This window comes from Carettochelys insculpta, chromosome 2 (genome assembly GCF_033958435.1).
Source record: "Carettochelys insculpta isolate YL-2023 chromosome 2, ASM3395843v1, whole genome shotgun sequence".
In the NCBI taxonomy this organism is placed as follows: Eukaryota; Metazoa; Chordata; order Testudines; family Carettochelyidae; genus Carettochelys; species Carettochelys insculpta.
In genome coordinates, this window is record NC_134138.1 from 49,953,681 (window position 1) to 49,967,867 (window position 14,187).

Consider the following 14,187-nt stretch of genomic DNA (forward strand, 5'->3'; position numbering starts at 1 on the left):
AGTTCTCCTAGGGCTAAAGGTTATCTCCATAAGTTCCCACTGAAATATTTAGTAGACTGTTTTGTTGATGGTTGCTATAGATTTAGACTGCGTCCTCCCCAACTCAATTATTGTTTTAGAGTTTTAACAAGAGAAACCACCAGGCAAAGGAAGAGAAGAGTATATTAAGAAATATAGGACAAAATTGTCAGATCAGTATTTATCCTTCAAAAGCGACTAAAAATGAACTGAGTATTCACAGTTAAATGCCTTAACAAAACAACACTTAAATAAGAAACAAAACAAACCCTTCTCTAAATAATATCATATGCTAAATGTGTTTTTTTGGGGAGGTCTGCACTTTGCCAGAGTAAAAGCGTATTGACTCTGGCCTTAGAACAATTGGATCTTTTAACCTTAGATGCAACTCATAATTCTGGACACCCTTCTCTTCTCATTTCTGAGGGGTGGAGGGCATGAAGGTTATGATATGCTTCTGATTCCTTAAGGCTATTCAACCCATTTGAAGCAGACGGTAGTCGCAGAATTCAAACTAAAATGTGTGCCAGCATCATTGGTTGTCATGGTTATGAGTGACAGTCTAGTTTTCCAAAGCATATGCTGGCATTTGCCTGGTACATATAATCCACATCCCCTTTAGATTTGAGTTAGGGGATAATATCAGGAACACCCTTATAAATTCAAGCAACAGAGCATTGGATATGTTATTTTCATTGCCTTGTTTTAGATGTCCTGAAGAAACAGTCTGATGGTGTCTGTGATAATTTCGGGACAATCTCAGAAGCAGAGTTGATCCGCAGAAGGTGAGGGAACTGGGCAGAAATAGATAGAATGGATGTACTTCCGTTTATTTCCAAGAATAGCTGATGATGTGAAGAAGATGATTAAAGGCTAAACTATTTGAGCTGCAAAAGAATGAGATAAGGTTGTCAGAAAGCTGTTGTACTGCCCTACAGAAAACCAGCTATATTTGTTGGTGTTTAAGAGCTTCACGCACATCATGCTGAAGATGCCATCAATTGTTATGTCATCTTGCAAGCCATCTTTCATCACTGTTGTCTTGGGTGCATACCTATTCCTCAGATATATATATGTCAGGACTACTTACTGTTCTTCTGATACAGGACGGTTCCTGAAAGTTTGATTTACCTTTAATACTGCTAGTTTGAGATCCTTGTTGAGCAGTTTCTACTGGTCACAGAATTTGTAATGGGATTCAGATTCCTTCACTTTTAGGCCAGTATTTTGAATGCAGTCGAGACCGAATATGAAAATTATGGGCATCTAACTAGTTCTGTAACATGAGGGTATGTCTGCACAACAGCCTTATTCTGAAATAAATTAATCTGGAATATTTTATTTCAAAATAATGCTACTGTGCACAAAAATGCATTTTGAAATAGCACGTAGGTAGTCTGAACTACAGCAATCTACACCGGGGTGTCCAAAAGGCAGCCCACAGGCCAGAATCCAGCCCGTGTAGCCTGTTTACCTTTTTATCTTACCTTTTCAGCTCTTCTGGAACAGCTTATTTGAAAATAAAGCTGCTGTGTGCACATACCCTGTGTCTCTTAGCTTACCTGTCTGTAATTAAGATAGGGAGAATGAGACATACCCACCTTTGTAAAGAGCTGTGTATGTGAGTGGCAAGTGCTATGTAACTGCTAACTATTACTTTTCACTGGACTGAATTGGGTGTTCAGTTCATCACTGTTATGATTCAGTCCCTTGTTTTATTTTTCACTAGCATGCTATCCAATCTCCAAACCATGACAAATAGTGTATGTGACAGTGGTATTAGTATGAATGCTATGGTGATGGCCACTAGTATAGAATTCTTTACATTGAATTTAACTCTATAATTGGATCAACTTTTTTTTTCTTTTTTAATCCTTCACATGGATGAGGCTTTGTACATTCCATTTTGCTAGTTTACAGGCTAAGTTTGAAAGGAAACTAGACAGTAAAAATTTAAACTGTTTAATTCAGAGACCTTTAACACCAATTTTTCAGTGGGTTGGCACAGGGTTGCTAGGTAAAATCAATATAGAGCATTTTTTAAGACTAATTCTTGCTGAATATACATCTGGAACTGTTTGCTCTAACTAAAAGTAAAATAAATGCCACAGTATATTATACTGTACATTTTTTCATTTAAAAAAGGAAATTGAAAACATACCACTTCTAGAAATGCTTGACATTGAATTGGCTATTGACATGGTATCAGTAAAATATTTATATATTCCATATTTTGTTCCTTACATCAGCCTTCCTTGATGCATTAGACTTGGAAGCCTGCCATTTTTGCTGCAATTTTGCCATATATGAAAGACCGCCTTGTTTTAAAAATGGACTAAATCACTTAGGATACAGGAAGTGAAGTAAATCTCTTTGAATACACGCACATCTCTTTCCTCCTTCCTCTCTCATGCACACGTTTTGAGGGATTTTTCTTTTTTTCCCCCTCATATTCACTTTGGAAGGCTTATTACACTGTTAGTAAACATCAACATTCTTTTCACAGTTAAAAAGGGGTAGCAAGAATACTTTCCATCGGAAAAATTGATGCATGACAAAAACAGTATAGTTACTTGAACCAAAAAAATCCACCAAAGAAGCATCATAGTTTCAAGTTGGTTTTACAGCATGTTTTAATTTAAAAATGGAGCAAAAAGTTTCTGTGACAAAAATTACGCTGTTTGCTGTAAAAGAAATTCAAGGATGTATACTTCAGAATGTTTTTTTAACATAATCCAAAACAAATGCAATAGATCTTCGCATACTTGAAACATACTTTCTGAATTTAACCTAAGTCTGTCACTGCACTAGAGGCTTGTGTGTATGGATTAGAACTAGCCCGTTATTTCACCATCTATCTCCATCCTGAATTGATTGCAATGAACAGTATAGAATGAATTGCAGATGGTTTCCTTTTTCCTGTAGTTTGGAGGACCTCTGGGCTTAAGAAACGTTTGGGTAGGGTTGGCTAAACATTCCAGAGCTTTGGCTGCTTATTAGTATTCTGAAGTAGAAATGCTTATACCTGAAATAGGCTATTCTCACTACCCACACAAACTATAATCTTAAATTATGTGTGAGATTTTGGGAAATGGTGAACATATGGGCCGACTGAAACTTTCATCATGGAGCTGAAGCTGTTCAAAACACACCTGGCTTAACTACATATTCAGATTTCACCCTAGGTGTGTATGAAGTAAGGTTTGCAGACTTGGGTTTAGTTTTAGGCTTTTGCATCAAAACCAAGTGACCTGTGGAATTCCACAGTTTTGATGGGGGTGGGTGTTTTTTTAAGACCTTTTGAATTCTCAATGAAAGTTAAGCATATGAGTCCACATGTAGTAAAAATGAAGAAAATGCACTTGAATCCCTTTAAACCAACATATATGTGAACATGTCTTTCTTCTTAGGCTTTGGAATGGATGCTCCCCTTACCCTTTTATATGAACAGAGAGGAAAAAATCCACAGAGGACTTGTGTGAAGATGATACGGATAGTATTACAACCTCTGAGTATGCAAAAACAGGACAAAGTACCCCCCCCGCAACATAAGATTAAAAAATAATAAATATTGTCTCCTTCTTATTTATCTCCTGATTTTTGAGTCTTTTAGGGTTCACATTTTTAGGCTTTTCTGGGCAGCGGTGCAGGTCTACAATGCTTCAGTTTTCATTTTGAAAAAAAGAAAACCAGAAAAGATTCTAATGTAATAATCTCATGACTCCAGAGCCTGGGGCTTTAAAAATAACAAATATTGCTAACCTCACCATTACAATTCCAAAAATTGGTTGCACTGTATAAGGAGTGACCCTGCAGATTGTTCTTTCCTTCTTCACCCCTCTATTCCTTTATTTTCTTTAAAGTACCTCTGTGTGTGTGAAAGCAGAGTAGTCAGGGCTCTGGAAGTTTGTGAGTGGTTAAGTAGAGTTGGGAAGCACCTGCTGTATGCTAAATTTTTAGGACCCAGCCTCTTCCTCATGGATTTGGGAATCTACAGCTCATGGAAAGGTGGGGAGTTATTGCTGGCAACTGTGGGAGGAGATATTGTGGTAAAGGAAGATCATAAGAACATGAAAATATCCATACTGGGTCATATAGAAGGTTCATCTAGCCCAGTATCCTGTCTTCCGGGTCCTTGAGAAACCCCCTGAAACAAAGTACAGAGATGGCCACCCTGCTGGGATAGTGCAGTATCTGAGTGGCTGTTCTGTGCCTTCCAGGCAGAACAGCAAATTTCGCAGTCCATTTCCTTTCTGACACTGCAGACCTGGCCCTTTTCAGGAGAAGAGCAAGCAGCCCCACACCTGCAAGGTGTAGCATTGTTAGAAGTGTTTCAGATTCTCTCCCTCCCCTAATGTGTGTTGAGGGTAGGTACGGTGACCAGTCATCCCAAATTGGTTGAGACAGTCCTGAAGTAGAGAGGTCAAGTCCCAGTCCCAGGCTGAATGACTCTAAGACAGCATGTGTCCCAGGTTCCCTGCAGTGCTCTGTCCTATGTCTGCTGGTGGCTCAGAACTGGCACTAGCCTTTCCCTAGTTGTGTGTGGCCGGGGGAGGGGAGGGGATAGGGCTGAGACGGACCATAACGCCCCTGCCTCCCGTAAGGTACTGCACCCTGCTCCTCCTCTGCCCACAAGGCCCTGCCTGCTGTGTGGAAGCCTGGACATGTCCAGGGGATGGATGAAGACTGGGGTAGGGGTGTCAACTCTCTAGTCCCACAAATGCAAAGACCCTGGCCCTGCCCCTTTTCCCGAGCCAAGGCCCTGCCCTGACTCTTCTCCAAGGCCACACCCTTCTTCCTGCCATCCTTTCCTCTCTCCAGCGCTCTCTCTCCCCCACTTTCACCTGCTGGGGCAGAGGGTTGTAATGTGGACTTTGGGAGGGCGTTTGGATACAGAAGATGGTGCAGGCTTTGGGCTGGAGCACTGGATGTGACAGAGAGTGAGAGGTGTTCTGCTTAACTTGGACAGTTTTCATAAGCACCTGGTACATCTCTCTGGTAGCGGCTCTTAGGAGGTGGAGGCCTGGGATCTCCATGCACAGCTACCCACAGGCACTGTCACTGCATCTCCAGTTGGCATAGTTCCCAGCCAGTGGGGGGTGTGGAGTCAGCACTCGGGGCAGGGGCAGTATGCTGATAACCCCTGTTCTTCTCCTCTCCAGCCACAGGGCCCATGCCAGCAGCTTCTGGAAGTAGTTGGGGGCAAGGGTGGCCAGGAAGAAGTGCCTTAGCTTGGTTGTGGTGTCAGACTGTTAGCACCCCAGATCTTCCGAAAGTAGCTGCCAGGAAATGGAATGTGATTATTGAAGACTCCCAGCAAAACCAGGAGGGTTGGCAACACTAGCTGGGGGCTTTCCCTCCCAGCACAGGTGGAGGGTCCAGAGCTCTCCACAGCAGCCCAGGCTCTGGCATCTGGGTGGGGCCTTGGAGAAATGAGGATGCACAGGGGTGGGAACTTGGGCGGCGGGGGGGGCGGGGGAGAGGAGCCATGGCTGGGCCATGGAGGTGGGTGTGGCTCCTGCGCGTGTGTCTCTTTTGTCTTTTGAAAAGCTGGTCACTCTAACAAGAGGTGTTCCAAGCACATTTCTGGGTAACATTAATTAATACTGTAATTAAAGATCAAGCTGGGGTCTTAAGGACATAAAATCACAGAATCAGAGGGCTGGAAGGGACCTCAGGAGGTTATCTAGTCCAGCCCCCTGCCTAAACCAGGGTCAACCCCAACTAAGTCTTCCCAGCCAGGACTATGTCAAACCAGGACTTCAAAACCTCCAGAGATGAAGATTCTACCACCTCTCTAGGCAACTTTTTCCAGTGCTTCATCCCCATCCAGTTAAAAAGGAATCCTAGATCATTATGTGAGCAGGTTCTAATAGATTGAAAATCTGAATCTTTTATAGTGGTGACCCCTTTCACATAACAAGTCTCTGAATGTAAACCCCCTGCCCATAAATTAAAAACACTTTTTCCTATAGTACTGTTATGAATGTGGAAGCATAGTGGGGCGTAGGGCGATGGTTGATAGGTTGTGACCCCTCCACAGGATAACCTCACAACCTCCTGGAGGGTCCCATATCTGAACTGTTGTTTGAGAGCCCCTGCACGAGGGAGGCTAAACTATCCATTTAAATAATGAAATAGAAAACAGTCTAGTTTGCTTCTTAGAAGTGCTCAATCTCCATTCTTCCAAAATTCAGTTCAGCTCAAAGGCTTAGTGGACTTGTGAGAAGGGGGGAAGAACTTGTGATTAGTCACGATAGCAGAATTGCTTTCCGTTATCAGCAGTTGAACAGGAGGGTATAGTGTGTGCCTGCTCAGCGTAAGCAGCAGATTGCTCGTGGAGCTTTGACTTCTTCCTCTCTTTCCTCCACCCACCTCCATCTTCTCCCCGGCTGTGTCTGTGCTCCCACGTGCTTCAAATCTGTGTACCTGGACTGCCTTCTCTAACAGTTCAATGTGAGTGTTAGCAGAATGAAAACCAGATGGACCAGAAGTTCCCACTGTTATCTCCCGTCCAGCTCTGGCAAGCCTCCCTTTCTGTCTCCTTTCTTGGCATGGCAGAAATACTTGCCTTTATTTAGGAGGGCCTGTACTCTCCGCTGTGTCTCTTTCCCTCAGCTGCAACATGAGTTGAAAACTATTTATTCCCTTGTTGCTGAGGTTGGTTGAGGTGAGTGTAAGATGAATTCAACTATTAAGGAAGTAATTAACATTTTGAGGCTAACTTTCAACGTTCTTTGTTTTAAATAAATGATTTGCTGCAGTTCTTGGTTTAAATGTTTCAGCACAGCAGTGCAGCGAGAGATTTTTATGGGGAACATAAGAGCTCACTGTTACTTGACTTGCTACACTTCACCTGACTGTGTAGATGCCTTAGAATTTCAGCCAGTCTTTTCCACGCTGTTTACTACATGACTGAGATTATTGACCTTAGATCAACACTGCAGATTCTTTTCTGCTGTGATTACAAAGTTTATTCCCTTCCACTCACATGATTCTAGCTTCTCATTCTTAGGGTTTTTTATTTCCAAAATCTGAACAAACTAACTAAACTCTCTTTCTAGAAACTAGTGTTTTTTTTCAAAAAGAATAAGAAAATATCTCCTGCAGCTGCAAAATTTTGCACAATATGTAGCTGTGCCCTGTTTCTTTAGTTTCTTAGTAATAAGGGATTGGAAACACAATATTCTTTGGTTTGACATGCTCTTTATAAATTTAATGAATTGGTATTGTTTTTAAGTGTCCTTTAGAATATATCTATTGAAATCTGTATTATTGAAGTCTCTCTTTAATATACATATGTGCCAGTTATGCATAATATAAAGTGCATATATAATTATAGGTACATGTGTGTATCTTGTATTTGTTTTTATCTACTGTTGAAGGTCTCATCGTCTTAAGAAAATTATTTTTGCAACTGTTTTGCATGATTAAGGAGTAGAATTTGCATCACAACTGAGTTGTGAAGTTTATAAGGAAACACGAGCTCAAAGTATTTTAAACATTTATTTAAAAAATTACCTATTCCTATCCATTGCTTTTGAGAGTCTATTGCTGTGATAAGTGAGACAACAGGGCAAATGGAAACATGAATATGACTAGATTAGGGTAATGCATGGAGAATAACTTTGGAAAAGATTACATTTTAGCTAATGAACATTAAATAGCCAAATGTGATGATCTTACTCCAGAAGTCTCAATGAACTGCTGAGGTGAATAAGGAAATCACACTGCAGCCTTAAATAATTTAAAAGGTTTATTGCTTTCTTTTGCTCACTTTTGAGATACATGTATTAAGGGTTTTTTTTCTCCTTTTTCAAAAATGCCTCTTAAATATATGTGCAATATGTAGTAAAGTGGAGCTAAATCATGTAGTCTCAATGCCGAATAGCTTGCATCCTGAGAACTGTCATGTTCTTTTTCCTCTCTTTCTTTACATTTCCCAAAATTTGTGGATGTCTGCAAATGTCCTTGGTGTTAAAGGTACAAGTTGAAACATCTGAAGGTCTTTATTGTATTAATATTAAATTAATATAAATACACCAGTCCTGTGTCAGCCAAAGATACCTTTTATAATATGGTGTATGGTATTTATTTCATGTTAATTTAAGAAAGAACCAGGAGGTGGAGTAGTAAACCTGGGCAGGAGACAAGCTGTATTAATCTTGGCATCCTTTGTACTTACAAAGACAAAAGGTAAAGAAAGCAGCAGGTGCTACAGGAAAAAAACAGTCATGAAGAGAGCTGGCTGTGGCCAATATCTCACCTGTACAAAAGCGCTTCAGGTTTTTGTTCTTGCAGAATTGTCATAAGGGAATTTATTGCCTTCCTTACCCTTCATCTAATTTCTCCTTTTGGCTAATGTAAAAGCCTTCAAGTGAGGCGACATTATTGCAGCTCCAATACTGTTTTTGGAGGAGCATCTGCATATGTTAGAAATAAAAACACAAGATAATATGACCCTGTTTATAAATGAGGTCCTACCATCTGTGTTACACCTTCTGAAGTGCATTTTCAATTATGTAATCTTGAAAAAAACAAGCTGGAGTAGATAAGTGTGTTTATCTTCCACAGAAGATGCTGAAGCTGCTTCGTTTACGGTTCAGCTTTCTATTTAGCAATGACGTATCTGGAGAAATAAAATAATGTGTTCATGTGGTATGTTGCAGATCGCACTGAGAAGCACTCCACAATGCCAGACTCACCTGTGGATGTGAAGACACAATCCAGGCTGACGCCTCCAACAATGCCACCTCCTCCCACTACTCAAGGCGCTCCAAGAACCAGTTCATTCACACCCACAACGTGTAATTAAAGTTCTTTTCTGTCTTTGTTCCATATTCTTTAGCACGTGAAATTTTGATTCTTCCTGTATGTGAGAAATCAAATTATGTGAAAGGAAATCTGTCTGGTATTACTAGAGCAGCAGTTCATTATACTGCAAAATTAAGAATGCTATCTGAACACATGTTAGTCTGTGAAGCCATTCATTTCAGAGGTGTCTTAATTTATTGGTGGATTGGGTACACAGTGAAAAAAATAGTCAGTGCTAATTTCCCCTGCACTCTTTACTCCAGTGATAGCATACCTGATAAAAGAAGTGTGGAGACTTTCTTCTGGGCTTCACTGTTGTGTTGGTAATGAAATTGCACTGACTTTTGAATAAATACACAAGTATTAATTCAGTGCTGGGCAGCCAGTGGCCCACAGCTCGTCACAGCAATAATGGGGTCACCAGGTTAGCAGAGAAAAATATAACACAATCCAATGGCTGGAAGTTGGAGCTAGACAAATTTAGAATGGAAATGAGACATACATTTATAACAGTGAGTGCAATTAATCACTGGAGCAATTTAGCAAGGATTGTGGTGGATTCTCCCTCACTAACAATTTTGAAATCAAAAGTGGATGCTTTTCTCAAGGCTAGGAATTATGTGAGGGAAATTCCATGGCATATGTTATACAGTCAATCTGTGATAACAGCAGCCTTCTAATCTATGAAAATAGTGACCACTTGGGCAGAAATGAGTTTGAAAATGCCATAAACAATGGTTGTTCAGGAGGATAATTCACGGTTGCTAGTGGCTGACCTACATTTACACAGGAAATTGACCTAAGTTGTGCTATTTCAGTTTTGTAATAATGAAGCTGACATTAACGTATATATCTGTATGTTATCTGCTTCGTCTTGTGTCAACAGGAGATACTCTCCTGCCAATATACCTTACTCTTCTCAGGTTCCTTAAAGTAGTGGAGTCAACAAGAGAGCACTCTGCCATCACCTTAGCTGGTCTTTACCAGACCTGCTAAATCAACACAGCAGCATTGATTGCAGCAATGCTAATCTACTTGTAACTGGTAGATGGTCTAAGTAACAAAAGAGGCTAACATATCTTTGTAGGGCATTGCTTGAGAGGGGTCAGTGACTAAGAAAATATTGAAATAATGTTTGTGATGCAAAGAGTAGTGAGCTCAATGTTGCACTGGTCTTTTTGTTGAATATTTTCAGTAAGCAGACACCGTTATTATTAGATATGCTCCCACATAGGTGATTCTTCAATATTTGTTTGTGAACGAATGTTTTGGGGTATATCATGGACCAAGAGTGGGGCTCATTCAGTTTTTGGGTGGCTATGACGATGCATTGACTCTGCAAAAACAAGGCCATTGTGAAAGGCTGGAATATGAATAGCTCCTGTCCAGCAGAAGAATCAACAGATGGCCTAGTTCTACTGGTTCAGAGAGCATGTCTGGCAGTGTCTGTTCTACCCCGCTGGAATGAATACATTGTTCACTCCTGTGCGTGAGGAACAGCTTCACCAGACACTGCATTTTAGTTCTTGTAGTCATCCAAGGAGGAGCTGTTCTGCACTAATATTTGTTAAGGGTTCTTGCTTCAATGCTAATATTATCTGCAGAAGAAGTGAGCTATCCCGGTTGGGGCCCATATGCTCTAAAATGTATGGACCATCCCTTGCTCCAAAATTCATCATCTGCAGCTCTGAGTATTTAAGTAAGAAGCCCATAGCAGTTTTACACTCTGCTTGGATGACTGTCTCTCAGTAAGGCTGTATGGGGGGAAAAAAGACATCCTTAATTCGATACATTTCTGGAGAGTGAGAATAAGAATTTCAAAACTAGGCAGGTTAGTGAGCAACACTAAAGTAGGTGCTCCATTGTCAAAGAATTAGAACACTTTGCAGTCTTTTAATATAGTCCTCACTACAGCACTGTGGAGTAAGGAAGTACTACAATCGCTGTTTTACAGAAGGGGAACTGAGACATGAAGAGGCTAAGTCTAAGGCCACATGGTAAGTCTGAGGTCAAGCCAGAAAGAAAGTCTGTATCTATTCCCAAGGCCCCATCCAAAGATTTAGCTACAAGCTTTCAATCTTACCAAAAAATAACAGCAAACATTGTACTGGTTGCACCTTTTGACACAAATCCATCTTTCTGTATGTTAGTGGCTATGAAATATGGATGAGAGAAAATAGCTTTTTAAATGGGTGACATAAGATTAAAACTTGAAAGTCTGTTTTGTAAACACATCTGTCAGTTGTGTGTATAAAACACAAGTACAATTTTTAGAGGCAAATTTAGCTTCTACTAAAAATGCATGCACTCTTTCCAGAGCAATTTACTTTTTAAAAAAATTTTATACTCTCATAAGCCTATGACAAAAGATTAACTTCCAAATGTTGTTTGTTCTGGTATGAGAACATTATGGGTGCCAGCCATGTGTGCATATTGAAGATGGTGGTGTCCCAGATCCACACATCATTTATTAACAGCTTTTGTGCAATCTACATTTACTATTATCAAAGGACTAATTAGCTGTAATTATGTGAATGGAGTCAAAATACCACTGACTTCATTTTTCAGTTAAACAATCAATTCTGAAGCGAAGCACAGCAAACTTTAAGCTTATAAATGTTCTTTTTTAAAATTTTTTCTAACCAGTAACCAATGGCACAAGCCATTCACCAACAGCATTAAATGGAGCTCCATCTCCACCTAATGGCTTTAGCAATGGGCCATCATCTTCATCTTCGTCCTCTCTGGCTAATCAACAGTTACCACCAGCTTGTGGAGCAAGGCAGCTCAGCAAACTGAAGAGATTTCTTACAACCTTACAGCAGTTTGGCAATGATATTTCACCAGAGATTGGGGAGAGAGTACGTACCCTTGTGCTAGGACTTGTGGTAAGTAAATAATAGTGACGCTATTATCAATTTTTTTTGTAGCAGGTTTTAACTTTAAAATTTAGAAGGTTTAGTAGTAGTTGTCAAATAAACAGCTGATGCATGCATGTGCTGTGTATCAGAGAGGTATCATATAATGTGATTATTCAGATCAGAGCATGTACTGTGATTATTCTGGGAGCACAACACTTAGGAGAAGCTGCCTCCCTGCCATTAGAGCTAATAGAAGTAATCCACTAGCTGACTGTAAGTAGTAGGTTGTTTCAGGCCATGTCTGCATTAGAAACTTTTGCCAGTACAGGTTACATCTCCCTTGTCTGGCACCCTCAGGACCTGGTCTGTCTTTAGCAAGGGAATTTGCTGGACGAAGGGGGGTCTTCAGCCTAGCATCCCCACCCCTACAGCCCAACCCGTCCCCTTACCTGTGGCCTGTTTCTGGCCCCTCGGAGGCCAGCTTCAGCCCCTACTGGACTACCGGCTTCAGCCCCCACTGGGGAGCCAGCACCAGCTTTAGCAGGAAAGCCAGGCTGCCAGCACAAGGCCCAGCATGAGAGTCGGCACCAGAAACACAAACCAGACCCCTGTCACTGGGCTCCCGCCAGACAGGGCTCCTCGCTGCTGGCCCTTTTCCTTGCAACCTGCCGGCCGAAATCTCTGATCCGGTAACATCCATGGTTCTGCTGGACGATGGGTATTACCAGACAGGAGAATTCTGGTTTGGAGAGGTGCAACCTGTATAGTAATGTAAGTTATGGTTGTGATTTAAAATAAATCAATAAATAAAAATGTCTGTACTGATATTAACCTTATACATCGCGGTTATACTGGTAGAGAAGTGCTTTTAACAGTACAGCTTATTTTTCCTGGGGATATCTGCAAGCTGTATAAAATAAAACCTTGATTTTATGGATCCCAGTCTTATCAACAGCCAGTTACAAACCATTCTTCCCAATGATGAAAAAAATGCATAATAAAAGTGATGGTGATGAGAAAAAAGTCAGCATGCATTCAGTATGTTCAGAATTGTTTTGCCATAGTTTGAAAGGCAAGGCCTATGAGCACACAGCAAGGTTATTTTGAGATAACAGCTGTTATTTCAAAATAACTTTGTGAGCATCTATACTACTCATATGCTGTTTTGAAATAAATTCAAATAGTGGGTGTGTTTTTTCAAATTTCATAAACCTTATTGCAGGAGCAATAAATACTGTATTGAAATCACTATTTTGAAATAAGGCACTATTAAGACACGAAATAGTGCTATTTTGAAATAAGCCATAATGGCGTCCAATGGCGCTATTTTGAAATAGGCACTGTGTGTCCAAACATGCTATTTTGAAATAGCTGGTGCTATTTTGAAATGCATTCTTGTGTGGAGCCGTGTTATTTAAAAAAAAAAAAAAACTTCTTTAGAACAGCTGTTCCAGAATGGCTTATTTCAAAATAAAACTGATGTGTAGATGCAGCCGAGAATAGGGCAGTGTATTTTAGTGTACTGCAATATTCATTTTGAAATATTTAGTTTGATGAAATTTTTTATTTTTATGAACTCCTCGATTCCCAATTAGGATACAAAATAGAGATTCTAGCATACTAGCAGAAACATGTATGAGCTGAATGTACACTAGGCAGATTTGCTGAGATTATTATATCAGGAAAACTTTCCTATCATAGAAATGCAATAGTCACTGAGGCTGGCTGCAAGAGAGATTTAAGATGCTAAATCAGTGTATTGCAGTTGTATGTCACTTTATTTATAATAGTATCTGCATGGAGTTCCTAGTATGTAGAAATTACATCTTTTATATAATGCTCATCATCAGCGTGCACAACCATGGTCTCAGCGCTCATTGTTGTCTAATGCCTCTCTCACTGTTCCTTCCATTTTTACGTAATGCTGTTTATCCGTAAATATCAATAACTTTCCCAATTTACAGACAGGGTAGCCTGCCCATAATCACTTGCCATTGAGTGACAGCACTAGAAATTGGTCCCAGATTTCTTTTTATTGCTGCTGGACAGTGTTACCTCCCCTGTACATCTACGTACATCCCATTCAACAGGGCAGGGATACAGTAGAAAATAAAATTGGTAGCTTGATTTCTCGGTGTTGCTACTTGAGCTGCTACTGGCTTAATTCAGAACTGGGAGTGCTACCACTGTTGAATCTCTATGTGTCTTTGTATAATACTAAATAAATCTGGGCAGGTCTATGACAAACCAAACAACCAACAACTATGAAAAAGTGCACCTTAGATAGTGTAACTTATGTTGTTATGTTTCCATGACTTGCAGGGAGCCCTACTGTGTATTTGGTTGCGTAACAAATGCAACATTTCCATTAACTTCTGTGCAAATGTAGAATTGGACCTTTGCTTTTTCCCAGGGAAACTGTACTGCACAGGCTGAGGTAACTGTCAACAACAGGGTAGTCAAAGGCGTTAAAAAGGAATGGACATCTGGTGAA

The 14,187-nt window shown here is 40.4% G+C and overlaps 1 protein-coding gene across 7 annotated transcripts in view; it reads left to right on the plus strand.

The window, feature by feature from the left end:
* Window positions 1–14,187, plus strand: part of RUNX1T1 (RUNX1 partner transcriptional co-repressor 1) — a 151,023-nt gene that overhangs the window by 69,682 nt on the left and 67,154 nt on the right. For 5 of the 7 annotated variants that reach the window (XM_074986952.1, XM_074986950.1, XM_074986948.1 and 2 more), the window contains 2 exons: window positions 8,688–8,825; window positions 11,479–11,720. In XM_074986952.1, the coding sequence (XP_074843053.1) occupies window positions 8,688–8,825; window positions 11,479–11,720 (380 nt within the window). Of the gene's footprint in view, window positions 1–6,614; window positions 6,689–8,687; window positions 8,826–10,786; window positions 10,830–11,478; window positions 11,721–14,187 lie in introns of those variants that run through there. The other 2 variants (XM_074986953.1, XM_074986954.1) reach the window with 2 other exon arrangements.